Below are 25,425 nucleotides of genomic sequence, written 5' to 3' on the forward strand. Positions count from 1 at the left end.
GAGCCACCCATCTCTACCCTCTGCCTGGCCACTCCCCTGTCCTTCTTGGGGAAGTGACTCCCAGAGGCCAGCTCCTCAAGCTGAAGAGGAGGCCGTAAGGAGCTTTGACAGGGGTTGTGCTGGCTTCCACCCTGCCCCGGAAGCAGAGAATCTGAGAGCCTCCCTCTACCAGGCAACCCATCACACCAGCTCCCCAGGGACCTGGCCAGCCCAGCTGGAGGGGCCGGGCAACTCAGTCACCTTGGTGGGCAGCCCAAGGGGCCAGGTTCAGCCTCTGCTCAGGAAACCTGGCGCACACACACACACACCCCCCAAAATAATAATAATAATAATAATAATAATAATAATAATAATAATCCCTCATCCCCAGCTCAGCCAATCACAAAAAACAGACTTTATTGAAGTATTTAGCACTAAACCCCACACAATTCCAGCTCTGTAGCTGAGGACACAGCCACTTGGCAATGGCACCAGGTGTTATACAGGACCAATAAGTTAATGTAAAGGACGCTTAGGTGTGGAAGGCCAGTGCTCAGCCATCTCCTGGTTCAGATCAAGGCGCTCTGGGCTCCAGTTAGGACACTGAGAGACCAGGGAAACCAACATACCCTGGGGAAAGGGGCTTAGAGACAAACCAGAAAAGCACAGCATCCAAGCAGGGTATTCACACATGAGGGGCAGAGTAGGCCCAAAAGTTGGGGGTTGCTGATGCAGTAAGAGCACAGTGAGAGAAATGCCAGGTGCATCCCTTCAGCCTCCTGCGTCCTCCCACAGGTTCCTTTGATGGGCCATTCTGGGTCTTCCCTTGGCACCCTTGTGCAATCAGCTACACCGTTTTCTTTCCAGTAGGAAGAACTGTGCCTCTTTTAGGTCAGACACCAGAGGCTGAACCTTCTGCTATACTCACAGTCTGTTCCAGTCCAGGTAACGTAGGAGCAGAGTTCTGCACAGGTAAAGCCAGAACTTAGCTCTCCCTACCTCTCCTAGCCTCAACTCAGTTGCTTTCTCATTGAAGCAGGTCCCCTGACCTGGAAGCAAAGAAGGCCCTAGGATGAGAACCCAGGGATGGCTGGGTGGTCTTAGCACATGCAGCTTCCACCCAGCCACTGCAACTGGGACAAATAATGAATGCCCTCAAAGAAAATTCAGCATCTCATCAGTCCTTGGGAGTAAGTATGTCCATGTTGGTATAAATAAGCACCTTCTCAGAGCAGAAGCATAGCTGGTGGGGGCAGTAGGAACTGTGACTCCCTCCCCCAACCAGAACATGCCACAAAAGTGGTGCCTTTCCAAAACCACTTGTAAAGTATTGGTTTTTGGGACTACGATGAAAAAATGTTAGAAGGGCCGGGTGCGATGGCTCATGCCCGTAATCTCAGCACTTTGAGAGGCCAAGGTGGGCAGATCACTTGAGATCAGGAGTTTGAGACCAGCCTGACCAACATGATGAAACCCCATCTCTACTAAAAATACAAAAATTAGCCAGGCATGGTGGCACTTGCCTGTAATCCCAGCTACTCGGAAGGCTGAGGCAGGAGACTCGCTTGAACCCAGGAGACAGGGGTTGCAGTGAGCTGAAATCTTGCCACTGCATTTCAGCCTGGGTGACAGAGTGAGACTTCATCTCAAAAACAAACAAACAAAATGTTAGAAGGAGCAATGGGACTGCAAGCCCTTGAGATGCCCAGAGGTGGCTGTCAAAAGGTGCCCACTAAGCACCAGCATGGACCAGTTCGCCGCCGGACTCCCTAAGGCTACAAACCATGATGCCACTGACTCAAAGCTCAGAGGTCTAGGAGCCCACAGGGCATAGACAGGGTATAGTGACTGGGTCCCTAAAGAGGATTTATGGGGTCAGGAAAATAGGAAAGTCTAGCAAGACAATACACCACCAGGATATACTGACCTTTGACCTACCACTTGGTGTGTGCATCACAGAGCACATTAGAAAAGGGGAAAGGATTCTCCCCCATCCCAGGCTGGGGTACTCAGAGACCTGGGAAATGGGGAAGAGTCATGTGCATGACTCTCATGTACCATGTATGTACCATGTCCAGCCTCCAGCAATAGTGGGACAGGAGGGCCGGGGCAGTTCCCCAGGGAAGTTCTTAGAACCAGAGCACAGAGCATTGGAGAACTCCCAAGGTGGCCCACTCTGCTTCACTCATCCCCTGCCACTTGTCTTGCATAAGGAGATAGAGGCTGTCAGTCAGACAGGCAAGGCCTTAAGTCCAGTAGGCTAAACTCTGGGGGATAAAGCATAATCATATCACAGGGGTCTTGAGGACAATCCACATATATAAATCCTTAGGTCAAGGCTTCTGAAAAAAGTCGTGTACAAAAAAAACATAAAAGGTCTCAGCTCCAGGTCATCGGCCTGCGATGGGGATGGGGGAGCTGAAAGAGGCACTCAGGGGTGGGGGGTCGAGACCCCTCTATGAAACAGTCTTTCCCAGCATGGGGCGCAGAGTTACACTTGGCTGATGATCTCTCCTTTCTCAGGTACAAAGACTTGCACAGGGGCCCCGTCAGGCGATCTCCGCAGCACACACACTGTGGGCACCTGCCAGGGTCAGGAAGAAAGGAGAGGTGGGTAAATGAACCAGACCGAAAAGCGGGGACTGCAGGCGCAGTTACACCATCCTTATCCCTTAGGGACACTGACCAGCAGAAGCAGCAGCAGCAGCAGGCCCTGGCACTCAGCCCTTTCCTCCCAGGAGGCTCTCTGTCCTTCAGGGACCCCCTTTACACATTTTCCTCCAGGTTCCTTTGGGGTGTGACAGGCGCCCTGACCTCCTCCTCCCCCACTTTTCCTGGGCTCACTTCTCATCACCCTCCCTGTCTGGCAGGTTGGGATGGGCTGGGTCTATCCAGCCAAGGACAGGCCCAAGCGCGCAGGAAGGGAAAAGCACGTCAGCTGGAGGGCGCGGCCTGGGACTGGGGCCAGGGTGCTGCCAGGCCCAGGATGCCAGCTGCAGTCCAAAGAACCGTGGGTGGGGGAGGGACACGCAGATGGGCCTGCTGGGAACCTGGGGTCTCAAAGAAGCAGCTTGTTGGTAACTTCTGGAGCACATCCCCTGCAGAGCCCTCCGTACCAGGGAGAAAGAATAAAGAAAGGATTCCTGTGTGTGGCTCCCCACTTCCAGAATGAAGAAATAGGGGCCAAGAAAACCAAGGCTGCCACCCTACCCAGTATCAGGGTGCTCTATCCTATATACTACCCTCCAGCCTGCTCCCTGGCCTCTGAGGTCCCAGATGATAATATCACATATCTAGTGCTTACCATGCATTGCTGTAATCATTCAGCCTCTTGGCAGCCCTATGAGACAGGTACTCTACTACTACCATTTCACAGGGGAGGAGACACTAGGTCCAAAGGGGTTAAGTCATTTGCCCAGTCATACAGCTCGTAAGTGGCAGAACCGGGATTTGAACCTGGTTGTCTAGCTTGAGGGTCGGTGCTCTTAACTCTGATGCCACCCTTCTTCTCAGCTTGATGGGGAGGAGGAGTGTCAGGGAGGATGCTGATGCCCAGAAAAATCACAGGTTCTGGCTTCTGCAACACACTTCCTACTCTCCCTTTGTCCTAGACCTTCAAATGGAAGTTTGAGGGGCTGATTTGGACTGGACCTTTGATTATGAAGAGGCTTATCTGCTTTGTGGATCATCATTGAGGGAGGGAAAAAGTCTCAGCTGTCTTCAGGGATCATCTCCACCAGTGTATACGCTTTTGAGCTAGACATGGCAGGCAAAATTAGGAGGTGCCCCAGGGAAGCCAAGAGTGCCTTCCAAAGCCAAGAGGAAATGTTTTTTTGGCCTGTTCTTCCTAGCTGGGGTTTGATTACCCGGCCACTAGGTTGCTGCTTTGATGCCTCTCTACCCTTGGACGTGCTAGAATTGTAGCCCCTCCCCAGCAAGACAGCCCTCCTGCCTGGCCCCGGGGTCCCTCCAGAGGAGCCGTACCTGTGCCCGGGGTCCCAGGGCTCGCCCGAAGCCCTCTCTCCCGAGGGGCAGGCTCCTGACTCGGAAAGCTCCTTGGCGGTCCAGTGAGTGGGGGCGGGTGCTCCGGAGGCGTGCACGCTCGTGCCACCACTTGAGCTCCTCGGACACTGCGGCCTTACTGAGCCCCCGGCCTGCCGGGCTGTCCTTCAGGGAGGGCGTCCGCACAATGCGGCTGCGGGAGGGCACCAGCCGCTGGTAGCGCAGGGGAGTGCCCTCCTCCTCGTAGGTGGGGCCCGGGGCTCCGCGGCACAGCTCCCACTCGCCAGGCGGCAGGGGGCTCTCAGCCACCACTACGTACCGCCCCGCCGGGAAATAGCCAGGTGGCAGCAGTAGCTTGGGGTGGTGGGCGACCAGCTCTCTGCTGCCGGCTGGGCCCCAGGCCCCGCGGTGACGATGGGTCTTGGGAGGGGAGAGAGGCTGCAGAAAGGAGATGTCGGGGCTGCTGCTGCCCGGTGAGGTGGGGTGGGAGATGCTGGAGATGTCAGAGCCACTGTCTTCTGAGCAGGAGTGGCAGGAGGCGTGGGGCAGCGGGGGCTTGGTCGCGGGAAAGCAGGACTCTGGCACTGTCACCGTGTAGTGAGTGGGGCGGCGGCGGGGAAAGGCGCTGCGACCTCGGCCCTCAGGACCCGCCCGGAAGGAATCCACCCTGAAGAGGGAAAGAGAGGCATTCTGAGTGTGGGGGTCAGAAACTCTACGCTGGGGTTGGGATAGGAGGTGGGGTTAAAACAGGTGAGTCCTGCTCTACCTCAAGACCCAAGCATGGCCCTCCTGCAAGGGTCTTAGGTCAAACCTCCCAAAGCAAACCAACAAACCCTCTGCTGGGCTGTGTGGGTGCAACGCATTCCCTCACTGTGTGCAAATGTGTACCTGCTGCATTCACAAGCTTGTGATTCATGTAAAGTGTGCTACATCAAGTAGCACATTAAGTACTCTTTTAAAAGTACTACATTAAGTACTTTCAGCTGAGGTACACCGTGTCCAGTGGCAGATCATCCACAGCATCTGTTCGGTAGGCACTGCCAGGTACCTGACTTGAACGCGTAAAAGCTGTCATGTGGTACCCAGAGCAGTTACATGCAGCCCAGGACCGGCAGGGGCTGAAATCCAGCCTTCGCTTCACTCTGCTAATGCACCCAGGTATGGGGCTCTGTCCCCCTTTTCCTAATTTGCACAAAGGCATGGTTTGTAAAATGGCCCTGGTAGCATGTAAAATATAAAATCTATTGCTGTGTGGCAGATGCCTGTAATCCTAGCTACTCAGGAGGTTGAGGCAGGAGAATCACTTGAACCCGAGAGGCGGAGGTTGCAGTGAGCCAAGATTGCGCCACTGTACTCCAGCCTGGATGAAGGAGCAAGACTCCGCCTCAAAAAAAAAAAAATTAAAAACTAAATAAAATCCATTGCTTTACTTGAGAGCAGTTGTCCCAAGCTGCCCCCAGTTCAGTGCTGCCTGACCAGCAAATTTAAGCTGACGGAGAATTCAGCAATGCTTTCATGGTGCCCCAGTCCCCCCATGGTATGGCCAATACTGCCTGTCAACACTTAACCATTTAAACTATTACCAAGTAGCAGATGACTTAGAAAGTAACATACAATCAATTCTCATTATTTGCAGATTCAGTATTTGTAATTTTCCTAGTTGCTAAACTTTATTTTTAATCCCCAAAGCAATATGCACAGTGCTTTCATGGTCATTCTTGGACACTGCAGAAGAGTGACAAATTTGAGTCTCTAAGTTTCAGTTGAGGTTAAACGAGGCCATGTTCTGCCTTCATGTTTCAGTTCTCATGCTGTAAGCACACAGTGTCCTTTTTGTGGCATATTTATGTAGTGTGTGTGTTTTTGCTTTGATTGGTGATTCTGCTGTTTAAAATGGCCCCAGATACAGTGCTGAAGTGCTATCTACTGTTCCTCCCTAAGGCATACTGGGAAAAGGCTATGGTGTGCCTTATGGAGAAAATATGTGTGCTAGGTAAGGTTCATCCGGGTATGAGTTAGAGTGCCGTTGGCCATGAGTTAATGGATCAACAACCCATATTAAGTAAGGTGTCCTTAAGCAGAAACTCACATAACACAAGGTTATATATTAATCAGTTGATGCAAAATGTGACCAAAGGCTCACAGGAACCTAACCCTATATTTCCCCAGGGGAAATACAGTATTTGCTAATTCAGGATTTGCGTCAATTTTTCTTTATAGAACATAACTACCACAAATAATGAGAATCAACTGTGCGTCAACTGAAAAAGTGAATTGCCTATTGTCAGTGACCAATAATTACTAGCACGAGGAAACATGGCAAGGGTAGAAAATTTGAATCAAGTTATGCAAAAAGACAAAACTAGAGTCTTTGGAAGAAAACAACTTGCTTCATGGATGGCCTTTGGGTTTGCGAGTGGCAGTGTAGTCTCTGTCAAGAGACGCCCCAAGAAGAGATCCTAAGAGAAGCCAAGGCACTAGCCATGTGTCACCCAGGGTTGTCCCACCTGTGTCCTGGGAGCTCCCACCCTCCAACGATAAGCTCTGAGTGGGTCCCCCATCTCTCTGGGGAAGCTGTCTCTTACCTCAGAGACTGCGACTGGCCCCTCCTCCCCTGCATCTCGGGGGTGGCTGGGGCACTGGTGCGGCCCTGCCACTGGCCAGGAACACCACGGATGGGAACCATGTGGTAGGAGGCAGGCTCCAGAAGCCACAGGCTAGAGGCACTGGGCCCATCCTGTGGCGTGGTGGCTGGGCTGCTGCAAAAGGATTAGAGACAGGTCAGTGGCAGAAATGCCTCCATTCAGGAGCTCAAGAGGTGCAGAAGAATGGGGATGCAGTGGAAGGGGCTCCCAAAGTTAGTGGTGCAAACTGCCAGCACCCTTGGGGAACTACCAAGGCTCATGCTTCCATCCCACTGCTGCAGGAGCTCTCTCCTCCACCTTTCCACTCTTCCATCCACCCAGCCTAGGGCCATCCCCAGCACAGCTCCCACCAACTCCCAGCCCTCCCCTTCTCCCTTCCCTCCCCGATCCTGACCTGGATTCGCTCCAGGGCTCAGAAGATTTCCTGGGCTTCTCATAGGGGTGGTCCAGGCTGGTCTCCTTCCAGGGGCTGTTCTGGACTGGAGCCCGTTCCGGGCCCCCAGGCTCAGGTTCTGTTGGCTGCAGACCCTCAAGGGTTTGGGGTGGGAGAGGCCGAGAAGGTGGGGCTGGGGACTCTGGAGGAGGTTTTGGCACTTGGGATTCCTCTGCAGGAGTAAAAGTAACCTGGTAAGGCCAGAGGCTGGGGGAACCGGCCCAACAAGAACCTCCACAAACCATAGCCCATGCCTCCCTCTCCCTCCCATGCTGGCTTGTGCGGCTGCTCCAGGCCATGGCTCCAGCCCTAGATGCTCAAACATGTTTTCTTCTTTGGGACTTACTCCTTCCCACACAGCACTATTTTATGTTTTCCTCCTTCAAGAAGACTCCTGGGTTGACTCTTTTGGGCTTACAGTGCTCCACTTTCTAACCTTTGTTCCTGGTACCATGTCTGCAGTTATCTTTTGTTTACCTATTTTTCTTGTTCCTGCCATGCCCATATGGCCTATTTCCTTATTGGCTTGGGCACTCCCCTGGGCAGGACGGTAACAGCTTCTCGATCCACCTTGACCCTGGCATCCTCATGGTTTGTACACAGGGTTCTTAATCTATAGACTTGTGTTTCCTCCCCCAGTGCTCCCTTCCTTTCAAAACTGGCAATGATTGTGGGCAGATTGCTCTTTGGCTCTGACTGGTGCATCTTGAAATCAAATCCCAGGGTGAAGGAGGGACATCTGGGGTTGATCATTTCTCCTGGAGTTCACCTTTCCTTTCCCTGTAAAAATAATGAGCTTCCAGAATGGGAGATCAGCACATTCCCTATCTTCAACTGAGCATGTGCAAGGGCACATGGAAATCGACATGAGGTCCAAGCGGAAATCCTAAGCCTGGCACCCTAGCCTTCACTGCCACTTAAATTCCATACCAGAAAACTACCCAACCCCATGGTCTTGCAATAGGAGTCCAGCCTTGACAATAGGCCCCCAAACATCCTTCTCACCTTCCTCCAGGAGGAGCCCATCTGACAGGGAGCTGTCATCAGAGGCACTGAGCTCTGGGAAAGACAAAGGGGAGAGAAGAGAAGGAAGTGAAGAAATGAACAAACAGATATGAGTAACCAGCAGTGCTGAGCAGCTCAGGCCTGATCACTCCCCCAGGACAGCATCCGTTATGAGGAAATATCCACTGTATGCTAAATACACATTGGGAGTGAATTTTTTTTTTTTTTTCTGAGACAGGGTCTTACCCTGTTGACCAGGCTGGAGTACAGTAGTGTGATCATGGCTCACTGCAGCCTTGACCTCTCAGGCTCAAGAGATCCTCCTACCTCAGCCTCACAAGTAGCTGAGAACACAGGGGCATGCCAGCACATCCAGCTAAATTATTTTATTTTTTGTAGAGAAGAGGTATTGCTATCTTGCCCAGGCTGGTCTTGAACTCCTAGGCTCAAGTGATCATCCTGCCTTGGCCTCCCAAAGTGCTGGGATTATAGGCATGAGCCACTGCACCTGGCCTGGCTGTAAACTTATTACACGGAAGTAGAAAAAAATAGAAGGCAGACGCTAGGAGACAAGAAATGTGATTTTAATCCTGACTCTGATATTAGCTCTGCAACTTTGAATAAACGATTTCAATGCTCTAGACCTCAGTTTCCCCACCTGTCAAAAAAAAGAAAAAAGGTGTCCTCTGGCAAGGCTTCTTGGCAGTGGAAAGGAAAGACAAAGAGTCATTTTAGAAGCCCCTGGGATAAAAAGAATTTCATGGCCAGGCGTGGTGGTTCATGCCTGTAATCCCAGTACTTTAGGCGGCCAAGGCAGTGGATGGCTTAAGCCCAGGAGTTCAAGACCTGCCTGGGCAAGATGGTGAAATCTGGTCTCTACGAGAAATATGAGAATTAGCTAGGCATGATGGTGAGTGCCTGTAGTCCCAGCTACTCAGGAAGGTGAGATGGGAAGATCACTTGAGGCTGGGAGGTTGAAGCTGCAGTGAGCCATGATCACACCACCACACTCCAGTCTGGGAAACAGAGTGAGACCCTGTCTCAAATTTAAAAAAGGGAATTTCACTATAATTTGTGTATAATCATCTCACATCACAAATACAATTCAAAGATCCCAATGTGAGACCTGCTGCGTTATCAACAACAAGAGCAACGCAAGATAGGAATTTGAATTTAAGATAAGGTCTGGCCAGCTGGCCCCGTGGAAGATTCTTCAGTTGGTGATCTGGCAAGTCACCTGAAGATAATGTAGTGTGACTTTTCTGCATGGTATAGCAGCACTTGTTACCTAGGAAATCAGAGGGAACTCATTTTTGCTATTGCCCTTGAACAAACTTAAGCCTTCAGATTTTTTTTTTTTTTTTTTTTTTTTGGTTGAGATGGAGTCTTATTCTGTCACCTAGGCTGGAGTGCAGTGGCGTGATCTTGACTCACTGCAACCTCTGCCTCCCAGGATCAGGTGATTCTCCTGCCTCAGCCTCCTGAGTAGCTGGGATTATAGGCACCCACCACTATGGCTGGCTAATTTTTGTATTTTTAGTAGAGACAGGGTTTTACCAGGTTGGCCAGGCTGGTCTTGAACTCCTGACCTCAGGTGATCCACCCGCCTCAACCTCCCAAAGTGCTGGGATTACAGGCGTGAGCTACCACACCTGGTCAAGTCTTCAGATCTTAAGAATAAGCCTAAAGTGACCTGGATGGAACTAACGAAACTTTTGCAACTGTGTTTGAGAATGAAGATGAGGAAAAAGTAATAATTGCTAATGTTTCTACTGTGCCAATACATTTCTAAATACAGCACTTTATATATATTAATTCAGGTAATTCTCATAACAACCACGTAAGGTAGATGTTATCATCTGCAAGTGACAGTTGAGGAAACCACGTCTCAGAGGAGTTGAGTAACGTGGTTTAGGTTGTACATTCAACAAAGCTGGTTGAGTCAGAATTCACACCCAGACAGTCTGACTGGAGTCTGCTCTTAACCACAACCCTTTATGGGCTCTCCCCTATGAGCTTGCATCTCAAATGTATGAGCATTACACAGGAAGTTTAAAGAAAAGTAAAAAGTTCCAACCATCTTGAAATCCCTTACAACAGGGGTTAGCAAACTATGGCCCAGGGGCCAAATCCAGTTCAATGGCTGCTTTTATAAATAAAGGTTTGTTGGAACACTGCTATGAATTTGTTTATGTAATGTCTGGCTGTTTTAGCACTGAAGTAGCAGAGTTGAACAATTGTGATAAAGACCAAACAGCCCACAAAGCCTAAAATATGTGCTATCTGGTTCTTTGTGGAAAAGTTTGTTAACCTTTGTTCCACAACTTTTTTTTTTCTTTAAAGATGGGGTGTTACGATGTTGCCTAGGCTGGAATGCAGTGGCCCAATCACAGCTCATTGCAACGCTGACCTCCTGAGCTCAATCAGTCTCCCACCTCAGACTCCTGAGTAGCTGGGACTACACGTGTCCACAATCATGCCTATCCAATTTTTAAATTTTAATTATTTGTAGAGACAGGGTCTCCCTATATGGTCCAGGCAGGTCTCACACTCTTGGGCTCAAGAGATCCTCCTGCTTGGCCTCCCAAAGTGCTGAGATTACAGGCTTGAGCCACCATGCCCAGCCTGCTCCACAATTTAATGAAAAAAATCTTTATCCAGAGCAGGTGTTAGATTTGCAGGACACACGGTGCCAGAAGCTGGGCCTGACTCCTGAGTAGACAGCCAGCCCATGCTTTGCTTGGCTCACAAGTAGCCTTTGCTTTAGGGTTCAATTAAAGAGACACCCTCTTACTGAATTCTGGTCTCTTGCCTTTGATCTTTTATAAAAACCTTAGGAATAAAGGTTTTTATTGGGCCAGGCACACTTGTAATCCCAGCTACTCCAGAGGCTGAGGCAAGAGGATTGCTTAAGACCAGGAGTTTGAGACCAGCCTGGGCAATGAAGCAAGATCCCATCTCTAAAATAGTTTTTGTTTTGTTTTAATTTGCTGGGTGTGGTGGCACATGACTGTAGTCCCAGCTCCTAGAGGCTGAAGAATGAGGATCACTTGAGCCCAGGAGTTCAAGGCTGCAGTGAAGTATGATCACACCACTGCACTCCAGCCTGAACAACAGAACAAGACCCTATCTCTAAAACGATTTTAAAAAAAGATTCGGGTTTCTGAGAGCTGCTCACTATCTCACCCACCGTCCCAACCTCTGCCCCGCAGCAGCATCACAGGACACCGCAGGCGGAGGGGTAACAGTGGAGATCATACTCACAAATGCTGAGCCTCCTCCAAGGCTGTGCTGTCCAACACAGTTGCCACTAGCCGCATGTGGCTATTTTCATTAAAACTAAATAAAGTCAGTTCCTCAGTCACACTAGGCAGAGTTCAAATGCTCCATAGCCACATGCAGCGAATGGCTACTGTATTGGACAGCACAGATACGGAACACTTCCATCATCTCAGAAATGCTATGAGAAGCCAGGTGCAGTGGCTCACACCTGTAATCCCACCACTTGGGAGGCCGAGGCGGGAGAATCCCTTGAGGTCAGGAGGTCGAGACTAGCTTGGACAATTTGGCGAAACCCCATCTCTACTAAAAATACAAAAATTAGCTGGGCGTAGTGGTGGCGCACATCTGCAGTCCCAGCTTCTCAGGAGGCTGAGGCAGGAGAATCTCTTGAACCCAGGAGGTAGAGCTTGCAGTGAGCTGAGATGGCTCCACCGCACTCCAGCCTGGGTGACAGAGCGAGACTACGTCTCAAAAAAAAAGAAAAAAAAAAAAGAAATGCTATGAGGGTATTGCTAATGGCTGGTGTTGTTGATCAACAAATGCATCCAGAGCACCTATTACACTGCACAGGTGGGTGCCAGGTGGCCCTCATGGGCTTCACCCTAGTAAATGAGCTCAACACCTGACTGCTCCCTGCCACTGCAGAGTATGGCTGATGACTCTCACTTAGCACGGTTACTTTCCCAAACTGAATTACCCTTATATGGAGCCCAAAGGGGCAGGGTGGTTTTTTGTTTGGGTTTTTGGTTTGTTTGCTTTTTTCACACCCCCCCCTTTTTTTTTTTTTTTTGAGACAGAGTTTCGCTCTTGTCGCCCAGGCTGGAGTGCAATGGTGCAATCTCAGCTCACCGCAACCTCCGCCTCCTGGGTTCAAGTCATTCTCCGGCCTCAGCCTCCCGAGTAGCTGGGATTACAGGCATGCGCCACCATGCCTGGCTAATTTTGTATTATTAGTAGAGATGGGGTTTCTCCATGTTGGCCAGACTGGTCTCGAACTCCCGACCTCAAGTGATCCACCCACCTCGGCCTCCCAAAGTGCTGGGATTACAGGTGTGAGCCATTGTACCTGGCCTTCTTTTTTTTTTTTTTTGAGACGAAGTCTCACTCTGTCACCAGGCTGGAGTGCAGTGGCACGATCTCGGCTCACTGCAATCTCTACCTCCCAAGTTCAAGCGATTCTCCTGGCTCAGCCTCCTGAGTAACTACAGACATGCGCCACCATGCCTGGCTAATTTTTGTATTTTTAGTAGAGATGGGGTTTTACTATGTTGGCCAGGCTGGTCTTGAACTCCTAACCCCATGATCTGCCCACCTCGGCCTCCAAAAGTGGGATTGCAGGCATGAGCCACCGTGCCCGGCCTTCCTTTTTTAATTCAAAACACCTCAGCTACTAATAATTCTGCTTTACGTCCTCCTTTCTAGAAGGGCGGATGGGCAGAGGAGCCACAAAACAGAAATTACTCGTCTAGAACTGATCCATTCTGTGCTCTCACGACAGGACTTTAGATCCCAGGGCCTGAAGTTGGCGAGTGGGGTCTTGATTCCTGATGCGGGAAAGTCAGCAGCTACACCAGCTGTCTCCTCTCCACAGCTCTGTCTTCACCTGGACTGAGTGCTCCAAGTTTTCAGAATCTCATCCTCCTGCCTTCCACAGAGCCCCAGGCCAGTCCTGGCCTGCTCCTGACTCCCAACAAGAAGCATTATGGGTCACAATGGCAGCATCAGGGTGACACTCCCTTGCCACCCATCACGGGCAGAAGCTCCCAGCAATGGCAGCACCGGTGGGTAGGGGAGGCTGCTGAGCAGTGTGAGGTTGGAGCGGGGAGCAGGAGGCCCTGCAACCAACTGGCATGTTTCACCACTCTGACCTCTGCCTGCAAGCACAGAGCAAGCTGGCCCTTAGGGGCTTCCATGCCCAAATCAGCAGCTACCTTTCAAGGCTGCTGGGATCCCTGCTGAGAGTGGAGTAATGATGTAGAATTTGTCTTTCATTAGAGCCTCAGAGACTGGGAGTGTTGTTCTGCGGCCAAGCCAGAACCACTAGAACCAGACGGAGGTCTGGCCATTTTCCCTGGGTCAGCCCCACTGTCTTCTGACTTTACTGGGTTAACTGTCACATGGAGGCACCTCCTCTTTATCACCTACTCTTGGCTGCGGGAGGTGACCTGGGTGGTGTCTGGTCACGCACTTTCTACCCTAAATTAGAGGCCATGGATGGGAGCAGGGACTTCTGAGACCTGTGCTGAGGTAACCCCCTGCCTGAGGCATGGGCCACAGCACAGGGATGAGCAAGGGCCTTCCAGCTTCCCCATGACTGCTCCCAGGCTGAGGAGTACTCTTGGCAAAAAGCCAACACGACAGGCAGGGATGGGAGCCTGAGAATGTGAGTGAAGGCCGAGACCTCTGAATCCAATTCTATTGCAGGGCCACTGCCTCATTCCCTCCTGGTTCCCTCTGAGGCAGCCAGGGAGGTCTGGGCCCCATGTGTGAGACTGGGGGGCAGAGCTGAGTCATGGGCCCACGGCGGTGGGGCTTGGAATGGAGAGCTGCAAGTCCTGACCTGATAGGCTGGTCCTGGGTCAGGACAAAGGAAAACAGTCACACTTAAGGGCTCAAAACCAGCTGTTGGAAGCTAACCTGGGCTGGACACACTGATGTGATGTGGCAGGCCCTGGGCATCAACAACTCACTAGGTGCCCCCACAGCCACCAGTCTCTGGGCCAAGGAGCTCAGGGATTGAACTACAGACACAAGGAGGGCAGAGAACAGACAAGGAAGGATCCCACCCTTGACCAGGGTGGCTGTAGATACTTAAGGGGCTGTGGGGCATGGCATCAGTGCTGCTGGATTTCAACCTGAACATCTTCTAAGTAGCTGTGGACCCCTGAAACAATTCAGCGATCAGTAACACAAAGCAATGGTCAATCCCTTTGCTGCCTAACTCAGGCCAGGGGACTACACATCAACTCAGAGCCTCGGGCTCACGTGAGCCTCACACTACCCTGACCCAGAGAAGCCATCACCCTGTGGGCCTGGAGGGCAGCAGGACCGGCCTGGGCTACCCAGTTGAATGCAACTTGGATTCAGCTCAGGGTCAGCTGAGAAGTATCTCTGTGTAGGAAGTCTCTTGAAGGGAGTGCATTTTGAGGAGGGTACGGAAGGAGACAGTAGGGTGTTTTCCAAGTAGACGGAGGAGAGGACCTCACAGGATACGGAAGACTTGCTGGAATTGCAGAGAATCAGGATGGGGTGGAGCTGAACCCAAGAATCAGCTTTACCCAGCTGGAGCTGAACGCAAAGGCAGTGGCACGGGGCTGTGCACCCACCATCCCTCAAAAGCTCGTTTAAGGAGCATGGCCCAAGGGCCCTCGGGGCTGCTGGCTCACCTCGGCCCAGGGGGAGAGCAGCAGCCGGAGGTGGTTCACTGTTGCGCCTCCGCTCGACCAGGCAGCGCTGGAGCTCCTGCAACTTCTTCTCCTCCTGCAGCATGGAGTGCTTCCGCTGCCGCCGAGCCTGCCTGCTGAGATTCTCCTCCAGGCACAGCCGACGGGCTGCCTCTGTGATCTGCAGCTGCAGGGCCAGCTGGCGCTCCAGGCTGCTTAGGGGGTCCTGAGAGAGGGGGCAGGAGTGAGGCTAGAGAGAGGCAGGGAGATTGCGGGCCCAGAGGGTAGACAGCGGCCCTGACACAGTGCTCTAGGTCCCAGTCCTAAGCCCTGAAGACAGAAGAGAGGCAGACAGCAGCACCAATGGACGGACGTGGAGCAGAGGGTGGAGGGGTGGGAGGAGCTGAAAAGCAAACTTGTCAGCCTGAAAAGCTGGCATGGGCACCCACCCACCAATCTGCCTGCTGAACCGGGCAGGGTGGGAACCCAAGTGGGACACTTTCCCTACTGACCCCAAAGGGTGGGGCAGGCTGGTCCGTGGGAAACTGCTGCCATTGATGCCATGGGGAAAGGGCACCCAGGGCCTGACTGCCCCCACCTCCTCCTGAGAAAGGAGGACAGCCGTAGGGGCCAGAGTAACCTGTCTGAGCAGGCTATTGCCCGCTGGGTTAGTGGCTGGCGCTCTTAACTGATCTTCTGCCCACTGGGGCCAAACCCAGTGTCCTCCCTTGAGCTCCCAGCTTGCGGTTCCATGGTGGCGCCCCTTCTCCACGGCCATTTGGGCTACATATTCATGGTGCCCCTTGCCAACATGCAGCCAAGCACCCTCATTGGGTGTGAAGGGGTGGAAGGGAACCTGCCAGGGTACTGGGCTGAGGTGTGGCATCTCAGTGATCAGCTTTGGGGGTCGAGGGGTACTGGCAGCTTCCTGAGGTTCCTCACCTCTCTGTGCAAGGCCCAGTCATCCAGTTTGTAAGCTGCTCCGATCCTGCGGCGAACCTTGGGGGCCTTTTCCCCTGGTTTGAGGGGATACTCCGCTGGCAAGGTGCCCGTCAGCTCCTAGGGAGGAAGCAGAGTCAAGCCAGGCCCACTGCCCAGCCTTGGCCACTGGCCCCTGCAATGCAAGTACCTGCCTTCCACAGAGGCCCTGTTGGGACCACCTTCCACCCTCCTCCCCACATCCCATCCTCCACGCTGTCTCGCCCGTCTTCAGACCACTCTGCACCCCTCCCCTTTCCCTTCAGACCTCCTTCTGATCACTTCCTCCAGAGCTACACCGACCCAGGTTACAGCACTCATATGCACTTATGTCTACGCAGTCCCTCTGCAGCCCCTGATGAGCTTTGTTCTCTGTGCCTGGGCCCCCGCCTGGGTCTGACTCTTCTCCATCCAGCGCAAGGTCAAACACTGTGTCATGGGGACTCTGGGCCCCAGCCCCCAGCCTGATGTCCAGAATTGCCTCAAGAATGGGGCTCCCTCTCCCCAGCTCCCGCATCCCCAAACATGGCTCCACAGCCCCTCAGATGAACGCCATGCTTGTGTGTGCTGGCTGGGGCCTCACCGCCTCCCGCAGGCAGAGTCTCCTCAGCTCCTCCAGGCAGGCCTCCAGCCTCGCCTCCAGGGCCCTCTGCTGCTTGTGCACTGCGTGGGCCAGCTCCTTCATTGGGGAGACTGGGCTGTCAGGGCCTGCAAGGGTGGGGGCCACATGCTCAGGGAGGCTGAAGGTGGAAGCCTCCTCCGTTACTTGTTGACCACCCCTAGGGGAGCACACATGCACACACACACATCTCATGCCTGCCCACAAATTGCAGGCTGCCTGCTGTGGCCTGTGTCACAGCCGCAAAACACCACGTCTCTTGGCTGCACAAATGTTACAGCTCAGAAGGGAGGGTCGTCCTACCAGGTGACCTACAGTAGGGGCAGTGCAAGGGAGGGAGTTCTGCCCATGCAGTCCTCCCCCCACTCCTCCTCCCTTCTCCTTCCTCTTTTCCTTCTTCTTCCTCTCTTTCTGTCTTTCCCTCTCCCCACTACCCCTCTCTCTTGCACACACACAAAAGTCTCTTATTTCTTGTCCTCTGTCAAAACTAGGCCAGACTAGGCCCACAGGTCTGGCCAAACAGAGAGGCAAGACCTTCACATTGGCCAGATGATATATATTTTTTTGAGATGGAGTCTTGCCCTGTCGCCCAGGCTGGAGTGCAATGCTGTGATCTCGGCTCACTGCAACCTCCGCCTCCCGGGTTCAAGCGATTCTCCTGCCTCAGCCTCCCAAGTAGCTGGGACTATATGGTAGCCAGGATGGTCTCGATCTCCTGACCTTGTGATCCACCCACCTTGGCCCCCCAAAGTGCTGGGATTACAGGCATGAGCCACTGTGCCTGGCTGAGATTTTTCAGCTTCTCAACTGGGGCTAAAGCTGAACACTGCAAATCCCTCTTCCAGATAGAACCAAAACTCCAAGCCAGTTTTCTCCAGGGAGGAAAACTCCACATGTCCCTGAGGCTCCAGCCCTTCCAGAACCTCCCCCTCCTCCTGGCAGAGGCCTCTCCCTCCCCTTCCTCTCAGCCCTTGGGAGTCTCAGCTGGGCCAGCCCTAGCGCCTGGGGACTCAGGACTCAGGAGTCAGGGCCAGGGACCAGGGGAGGGGGATTTCCCTGAACACTCACCAGACTGCAGGATGATGCCACTGTCGGTGTCACTGACCTCATCCTTACTCTCCATGGTGGATTTCTGGAAGGAGAAGGCACAGAGCAGGGAGGGGGGATACCGTGACCAGCCTGGGCCAGGATGTGTAGGTAGCCTGGAGTTTCCCCAGCTTTAAAGAGAAAAGAGAACAATAACAAAAAAGCTAGATATGAACCATCTTGGTTACAAAAAGCTTAATAGATGCTTAAGAGCAGGGGAGTGGGAAGGCTGTGCTTCAGGAACCATCTAGGGTGGGAGATTCTGGCACTGGGGGTGCTGCCTGAGAGAAGGGGCTGTGGGCCTCACCAGCAAACCCTGTTCTCAGTGGACACTCAGGGGCCCAGCCTAGCTCCCCTCTGGGCCAAAGTCCTTTAGGCCTAAGGAGGTTGACAACTGTGGTAGCCACAAGAGCCACTCGACTGGGGAGAAAGGGCAAGAAGGAAAAGAGCAGAGGCAGGATAAAAAGGAAGGGGACAAAGAAATGGAATGGGATGACAAAGAAAGGAGGAAGGGGGCCCCGCATGGTGGCTCACACCTGTAATCCCAGCATTTCTGGAGACCAAAGCAGAAGGATTGCTTGAGGCCAGGAGTTCAAGACCAGCCTGGACAACTTAGACCCCATCTCTCCAAAAATGAAAATTAGCTGGGCATGGTGGTGTGCACCTGTAGGCCTAGCTACTCAGGAGACTGAGGCAGGAAGATTGCCTGAGCCTGGAGAAGTCAAGGCTGCAGCGAGCCGTGTTCGCGCCATTGCACTCCAGCCTGGACAACAGAGACCCTGTCTCCAAAAAATAAGAAAGGAGGAAGGGGAAGACGTCTTTATGGGACACAGCTATCCTCAACCCAGGAACCCAGGAGGTGTGAGGCATGTCCTACTGCCCCATGGCTGAGGGCGCTTCAAGAAGTGGGCAGGCACATGGCCAAGGCCCTGGTCTGGGGCCTCCAAAGCCCAGGACGCCTGCTCTCTGAATTGGCGCCCTGGACTCTGAATTTCACATCTGCAGACATGTGCAGCCACTGTATGCCACAGAGCTGTCCCAAAGCCCTCAAACAACTTTCAAGCCATCAATTGCTCCTAGGAGACCCTTGAAGGAGAATCTGGATCCCCTACTCCCACAACCCAGGGCTGTGTCTGTCAGGGTTGTCAAGAGTTGACACGTGGGGGGCGAGCAGCGGCTAGAGCAGAAGCTGCGCAAGGACAGAAAGGAGATCACCTGCTCCTCTGCCTGCTTCGGGGTGGAGAACACTTGGGTAGTACAGGTGCCATCCCATTGTGTCGGCTCAGCTAGGGAGCAGTCACCCAGATAACACCTGTGCCCGCCCCCTCTCCCTCCTCACCAACCCACACCCTTGGTTGGGGTCCCAGCTGGACAGGGCCTGGCAGCTGCTGGCTGCAGCAGGGGTGGGAGGGATAGGCGGAGCCCGTGCAGGCGGTCCGGTCTGGAAAGAGAGCCCAGTCACCTCCTCACTGAGTCAGCCCATTGAGCAAGAGTCCAAAAGTCCTTCCGAGTTTCTGTCTGGAGCCTATCCTGCCTCCTCAGAGCGCGGGGCCGCAGGGTGGGGGAGGTGAGCTCCACCCCTCCGCAGGCAGCCAACAGGACAGAAAAGTCGGCCGGAAAGCTGGTAACAAAGCGAGGCCAACAGGGAGAAGGGACTGCTGTCAGCCAGGTCCCCGGTGATACGTCTCCACCCATCAAGATGATAAGAGCAGGACGATCAAGAACTTTTATAGACCTACATAAACAACACAGCAGCCACAGGCAGCAACACTCAAACACAAAGCCCTAAAAGCAGCATGTACCTTGCACTTTGGAATTTCAATTATTCAAGGAAGTCTAGAGAATGCATGAGAGAATTATTTTTTTTAAGTTTATGGGAGGCCTTTGCAAACAGGCCAAAGTTCTGAAAGACTGGCCATATATTCTGGGACCCCACCCAGCAGGGTACTTAGGATGACTATTAGCTCTGCACTGTCCATCTGTCCTAAACTCTATCCCTCGTAGAGATAAGAACAGGACAGAGGAGCAGGCAGCTCACCCCCACCCCTTCCCACTCACCCTAGCCATCCTCCCACCTTCCCCAGAAGCCAAGGGCAGGATGCAGCCAGAGCTAGGAAGCAGGGTGGTCTCAGCTAGCACGCTGAGTGTGTCTGCTTTGGACAGAGGAGGAAGTAATGTGGGAGGGGAAGCCATTAATTAGTCACGCTTGCTAATTAATTATTAACCACTAAGTAGTTGCCTTGGAAAGTTGGGCCAACTCAGGCCCTGCTTCTCAGGGGCTCTGAGACTGTTGCAGAGGAGTGGGGACTTACAGGGACAGAGACGTACCTTAGCACGCCTCCTGTCTCCGCCAGCTGCCCCTTCTCGCAGCTCAGCCCAGCCTCTCACTGCCAGCGTCAAAGGGGAGGCACTGATCTTCCCGGTGGCCCCAGGCTGATGCTGGGTGCTCTCTGGGATGACTTGCCGCCCCAAGTAGAGCAAAGAGAACAGCATCAGAAGCCCATAGCCCGGTTGTGGAATCAAGGCTTGGTTCTGCTGGGTCTGCGCTACCTTGGGAAAGTCACCAGGCCTCCCTGGGCTTCCTTTCCTCCTGTGCACAATAAAGACTGCAGAGCGTCTAAGGCCTTTCCAGGTCCCCGGTCTGAATCTCGACCTCTTGGTCAATGTCAGGCCAAGAAGGAAACTGCACAGCCATGTAGCAGACACCCACATCTGCCTCTGCCGAGGCCGCCCTCCACAGCTGTAGGGAACCTGCCCCAGAGTCCGCAGGTGAGAGCGAGGGCACCACCCCCACCCAGGAGGCTATGAGTCTTAAGTGTCTAAGGCATTGCTTTTAGTTAAAGGCAGTTCAGGTAACATCCCACCCTCTCCCCAACACAGGGATCCCTCCTGGGCCTCTTCAAGCCCCAGTACTGGGCCCTAAAAAGCAGCCATCCGGCTGAACAATGTCCCCAGAAAAAGGCAGAGGAGACCAGAAGGGGCCCAGAGGGAGGGAGGGAGGGAAACTCCAGAGCACCTTCCCTCAGGCTGGGCCATGGGGGATCCTCCTCTATCCCAAGTGTGTCCCCCAAAGCCAGGTCTTGGGCCGGCCTGTCCCAGCTCACCTCTGCTTGCCCTCCCTCTGGTGGAAACTAAGGCCTGGGCAACCACAGGAACAGGCTCCTGTCCAAGCCCACCAACACCCCTCTGTCATCCCTACACCCCAGACATAGGCTGGCGGGGGTGGGGGTTGGAGGGCTGATGGCCACTGCTTGGGCTCCTGCACTCCCAGGCCAGCCTGCTCTCAGTCCCAAAGACCCATTCCACCTACCCCGCCCTCACCTGCTTCTGGGCTTTTGTCCAGGAGTTTGAGAAACAGCCCCTGCTTCCAGTCAGGGGGCGCAGGGCCCTTGCATGTCGCCTCAGGGTCTCCCAAGCCACAGGCCTGTGCTCTCTCTCCAGCAGACGGGGCTGCTGGCCATCCGTCTCGGCTCACCTGCCTGCCTTGCCGTCCCTCCCAGGCTGCCGGGCCAGGGGAACCAGGTTACTTGTTATGACTTGAGTCAGAGGGGAGGAGCAGGTGAGCAAGTCCTTCCCTGAACTAATCCCGTGCAACTGGTGCCGGCAGGCAGCTCCTGGGCCTCTGCACTTCCGGGGGGCAGGAGGGTAGCAGGGAAAAAGGGGCTCCCATGGAGGAATCCCCGAAGAAGGCAACAACAAGGGTCGTGTCTTCATGGCCTCAAGAGACCCTAGTACAACGTTCCGAGCTGTGAGGTACCTGCGTGCCCTCCTGTCCTGACCCTGGCTCTCTCTGCCTTCCTTTGACCTCAGTTTCTCTTTCCAGAAATCGAGGCCTGTTAAGCCCCCCAGAAGCAGGGTGAGACGTTCACTGTCCACTGAGAAAACAAGTAGGACATTTACAAACTGACAGGGATGGGTCATTGCTCTTCCCCATATACCGAAATGGAGCTCAAGGCCTGGGTTTTATCTCTACCGGGTAAGGATTTTAAAACCTCAGGCAAGGCAGCTGGAATTCCAATATGTAGAAGTTCTAGAATCCTAGAGAGGGAGATCAGGCTGTTCTTTTTATCCCAGACATTTTCCCCCAGGGGTATCAAGGCCATCACTTCTCTGTTTATTATTACATCCATCCCCCAGCAATGCATGTTCATGGGGCACTGACAGGCACTGACCTGAGCCCAAGTCCTGTTCCCTATTCCACAGGAGGTCCACTGTGACCCTAGACCCTAAGCCCACTCCCCAAATGCAAGGAACCTGAGACCAAAATGGAACTTATTTCCTACAGAAAAATAAGCCTCAAGGTCTCCCTTGAGGAGAGACCTCCCGACCCCCAAGCAAATGGGAAACTGGAATCTAGCCTATTTCACAGAGGGAAGCAGAACTAAGGCTGACTGTTGCCTGTCCCTAGCAGGCTGCACCCCTCAAGTCTTCATCTTACCACCTCCCTTTCCCCCCACTCTCTGATCTTCCCACCATTCCCCCCACCCAGATTCCAGTGCCTCAGTATTTGTCTGGATTGCCTCCCCTCCCCCAGACCCTAAAGAGCCCTGTCCCCCATTCCCCACTCCCCACCCCCAAGTGCAGAGAAGACAGAGGAAGTTTGCTTTCACCAGGCATCTCCTGTGGAGCGGAACTTATGGGACTGGAGTCCGCCAGCATCCCCCACTACTCCGGTACACACACCCAGCACACCTTCACATTCCTGTACACACCCTCTTTCCAAACAATGCTAGCCCCAGAGTGCTCCAGGCTGACCACCTCATTTTCTGCCCAGGCTGAGGCTGAGGGGCCCTAACAGGGGACAGTTCCTCCTCCCCCCACCCCATGGGGAGCTTGTTCTCTGGGTCTCCCAAAGAGCCTGCAGTCCTGCCCTTCCCCAGTCCTCCATGACACACAGTCCCTCCCCATAGAGGCTTGGCACTTTCTTACAAAGTCAAACAGAGAGGGGTTAACTCTGGGCATAAGCGGCCCTTCCTCCACCTTGCCCACCCCCAGCTCCAGGTGGGGGTTGGTGGAAGTTTCTAGAATTGGCTCACAGTTCACATTTCTTAATGCATAAAATAAAATTAAGAAGATCACTAAAAAAGTCAATTGTATGAAATAAAGTTCTAAAAATAAAAAAACATAGCAATATATATGCTTCTTTATTAACATTAAGCAGGGTCTAGCAGTGGGTAATTTCATACAAGGGCTGAGTGTAAACAATATTTCAAGACAGCTGTGACTGCAATGCGATATGAAACTGTGAAATCTATTAATGGCAAAGTCACAGGTACTGCCAATGCTACCGTGATTTGTTGTCTTCACAACTAAAGGTGATGTTAAAATCTGTTAAAGATTGGTGAAAAACAATATCTTTTTTTTCCTCACCTAGTTTACAAACCCTCTGAATTCTATCTACAGATACCTAATGCCGATGAACCCAGTTAAGAATCCCTGCCCTCAGGTAATCCACCATCTCTGACTTCAGGGGAGGTTAGTACAGATGCTCAATCTGTTTGCATTGATCCTTTGTAATTTTCAAAAACGCCTTGCTCCCCCAAATTCACACTCAGTATTTCCCAACCCTGCAGAATCTGAGGTTTGGAAGGGAGCTGGCAAACCAAACCTCCTGCCAAGAATCCCAGGGAGCCATCCTTGGAGCTCTCTGATAGCCATATCATTCAATTCAAAATACCAATGGGGGAGGTGGGCACTCCAAAGGCCAGCTGGGAATCCGAAACAGCTCCCCACTCCAGCCAGGCTGGGGAGTCAGGGGACTGATGGATGCCCCAGCCCCAAACCCTAGAGTGCCATCCAGACCACCAGTTGGTGAGGAAGTGGTATTTCCTTGCAAAACATTATAGTAGTTGGAATCTGATCTTTGCAGACAAGAGCCCTTCCCCACGGAAGGGAAACTGGACCTCTTTAGTGTTTTCATTTCCTAAGGAAAAGTCCCGAATCAGAAAACTCTTCCCCAGCGCTGTAGCCATCCAGTCTCCATTTTTTTTTTTTAAAGTTCCTTCTTCTAGCGTCTTCTGATAACACCAGATTGGAAGTTCTTTAAAGCAAGGGCCTGATCCTACCATCTTCACATCCCCAACAGCCCCCAGCAAAGTAGTCTCAGGCACTGCTAAAAATCTTACTTCATGAATTAAGGAATCAATGGCCAGCGCTAGAGCCAACAGTGAAAAAAGGAAGAAGTGAAATAGCCCGGGACCCTCCAGGCAAGAGGGGTGGGAGATGGTTCCTTCACTGTTTTCTTGCTTGCATCTGCTCCCTGCTCACTAGGAAAGGTGTTCGCCTCCACTAAGCAAAGGTGGAGTGGGCTGGGACAGGGGAACTCCAAGCCAGCCTGGAATGCGCCCTGAAATGAGACCTCTAGGCTTTCTCTAAAAAGCCCCTTTGTCCTGTCCACCCTGCTCCCCTCCCCCACCGCGCCCTCCACATCCAGGCTGGCCCGAGACTTTGCTCCTTTTGTTTGGCTGCTTTCTGGCTTCCCGGAACCTGGCCAGGAAGATCCACAGGCACGAAGAAGGTCGACGGAGAAAGGTTGAGGGGCTGGGAGTGTGCACTTTTGGTAGGAACTCAGAATTCCTGCCCCCTTGATAAAATAACCCCATTCCCTGTAGGCACCCTCCCTCCGCTAAGGCTGAAGACCATGGGTTCAGGGGCCCGATCCCCCGCCCCAGTTCACCCGCGCTGGGTGCCCCGAAGTTTTCCCGCTTACCTGTCCCATGGAGCTCTGGCGCCGCCCGCCTGCCCCTGCGCCCTCCGCTCCAGCCTCGCAGCTTCAGGACCTGTTTGTCCAGGCCATCTTCCCTCCCCGCGAGCCTCCCCGCGGCCTGCCCTCCCCGGAGGTATTTCATTTAACTTCGGCATTTGCAGCATCCCAAATGTTAAAGATCCCAAGACATCTGTCCCCTGGGGCATACCAAGGCCCAGAGGAAAGAGGGGAAGACGCAAGAAGGGACTGGAGAGTCCAATCCAAGAGTCGGGACGGGGCCGCATGCGGGAGTGACTAGGTACCCGCAGGGGCGCGCGAGCTGCGGGAGCAGCCGCTCGAGGGGCGAGGCTGTCCCCTTTGCCCCGCTTTCGGACGCCCGTGCGGCGGGACACCCCCGGCGCCGCCAGTTTCCGCAGCCCAGGCGGGACGAGGCTTCTCTCTTGGTCCCAGTGCCGCCTTTCATTCGCGCGCTCTGGCCTGGCTGGGGCCAGTTTTCATTCCTGGAGACCCCCGAGTGGAAGAATGAAAGGAGCCTGCGGAAGGGCGCTCCTCCGACCCTGTCCTCCCCACAGGCGCCCTCCCCCTCGCTGTGCCGCGCTGCGGGCGGCGGAGCCTGGGTGTGTGGGTCGCGCGGGGATGGCCGCTCCTCCCCGGCCCCGGCCCCGGCCCACTCCCACTCCTCCCGGCGGGGCCGCTGGCTGAACTCGGGCTGGCTCTGAAGGGAAGGAGCACCCTCTCGGCGAGCGCCTCCTGCTGCACGCTGCGAGCTGCTGTGTCCCCGTTCATCCATTCATTCACTTCCCAGTTTTCACTTGTTACCAAACATTTATTGAGCACCTACTAGTGCCCAGCCCGATGGATCAAAGCTCAAGCCCTATTTACTGGAGGAGTATCCAATCTAGACGAGTGATGAAGCAGCACAGTATCTGAAGTAAGGACTGGGACCCGGGGCAAGGAGAGGGGAGGCTGACCCAGGCTGAGCCTTGGCAAAGCTTGGCCAGAGGAAACAATACCAGAAGATAAGAGGGGGCTTGAAACAGCAGTGACAGGTGTACAAAAGCACAGCAGCAAGGGAGCACAGAGGGTTCCAGGAGCTGCAGGGAGGTTAGGGTTTGGGATAAGGAAGGAGTAAAGGGAAAGAACACGGAAGAGAGACGCAGCTAATTCGTCAGTCAGGGGCTCATCCAGAAGCAGGGCAGCAAGGCTCAGAGGCTCACAGCTATAATCCCAGCACTTTGGGAGGCCCAGGCCAGAGGATTGCTTGAGGTCAGGAGTTGAGATCAGCCTGGGCAACATCGTGAAAACCC

General features: G+C 53.4%; 1 protein-coding gene across 2 annotated transcripts; it reads right to left on the reverse strand.

Annotated features, from left to right (window-relative positions):
• Window positions 1-369: 369 nt before the first annotated feature.
• INAVA (innate immunity activator) lies at window positions 370-24,841 on the reverse strand. 2 transcript variants are annotated; one of them, XM_007989002.3, is made up of 10 exons: window positions 24,122-24,841; window positions 17,395-17,543; window positions 16,291-16,415; window positions 15,672-15,788; window positions 14,733-14,955; window positions 8,065-8,118; window positions 7,021-7,231; window positions 6,567-6,740; window positions 3,964-4,648; window positions 370-2,563 (listed from the first exon to the last, which is right to left on the reverse strand). In XM_007989002.3, exons 1-10 carry the CDS (start codon window positions 24,400-24,402, stop codon window positions 2,471-2,473), a joined length of 2,112 nt encoding a protein of 703 aa, XP_007987193.2. In that variant the 5' UTR covers window positions 24,403-24,841; the 3' UTR covers window positions 370-2,470. The 2 variants fall into 2 exon arrangements, with proteins under 2 accessions (XP_007987193.2, XP_007987194.2); XM_007989003.3 differs by having other exon boundaries at window positions 17,395-17,458; window positions 24,122-24,191.
• Between the last annotated feature and the right edge of the window lie 584 nt (window positions 24,842-25,425).

The sequence above is a fragment of the Chlorocebus sabaeus genome, chromosome 25, assembly GCF_047675955.1.
Source record: "Chlorocebus sabaeus isolate Y175 chromosome 25, mChlSab1.0.hap1, whole genome shotgun sequence".
Classification (NCBI taxonomy): domain Eukaryota; kingdom Metazoa; phylum Chordata; class Mammalia; order Primates; family Cercopithecidae; genus Chlorocebus; species Chlorocebus sabaeus.

Excerpts from the sequence above, each read along its gene's own strand:
- INAVA (XM_007989002.3), bottom strand. The coding sequence starts at position 24,402 with ATGCGGCCCCGTCCCGACTCTTGGATTGGACTCTCCAGTCCCTTCTTG. Across the intron at positions 6,741-7,020 it reads GAGCCCTGGAGCGAATCCAG|CAGCCCAGCCACCACGCCAC; the intron begins GTCAGGATCGGG and ends ATCCTTTTGCAG. Across the intron at positions 4,649-6,566 it reads GGCCAGTCGCAGTCTCTGAG|GGTGGATTCCTTCCGGGCGG; the intron begins GTAAGAGACAGC and ends TTCCCTCTTCAG.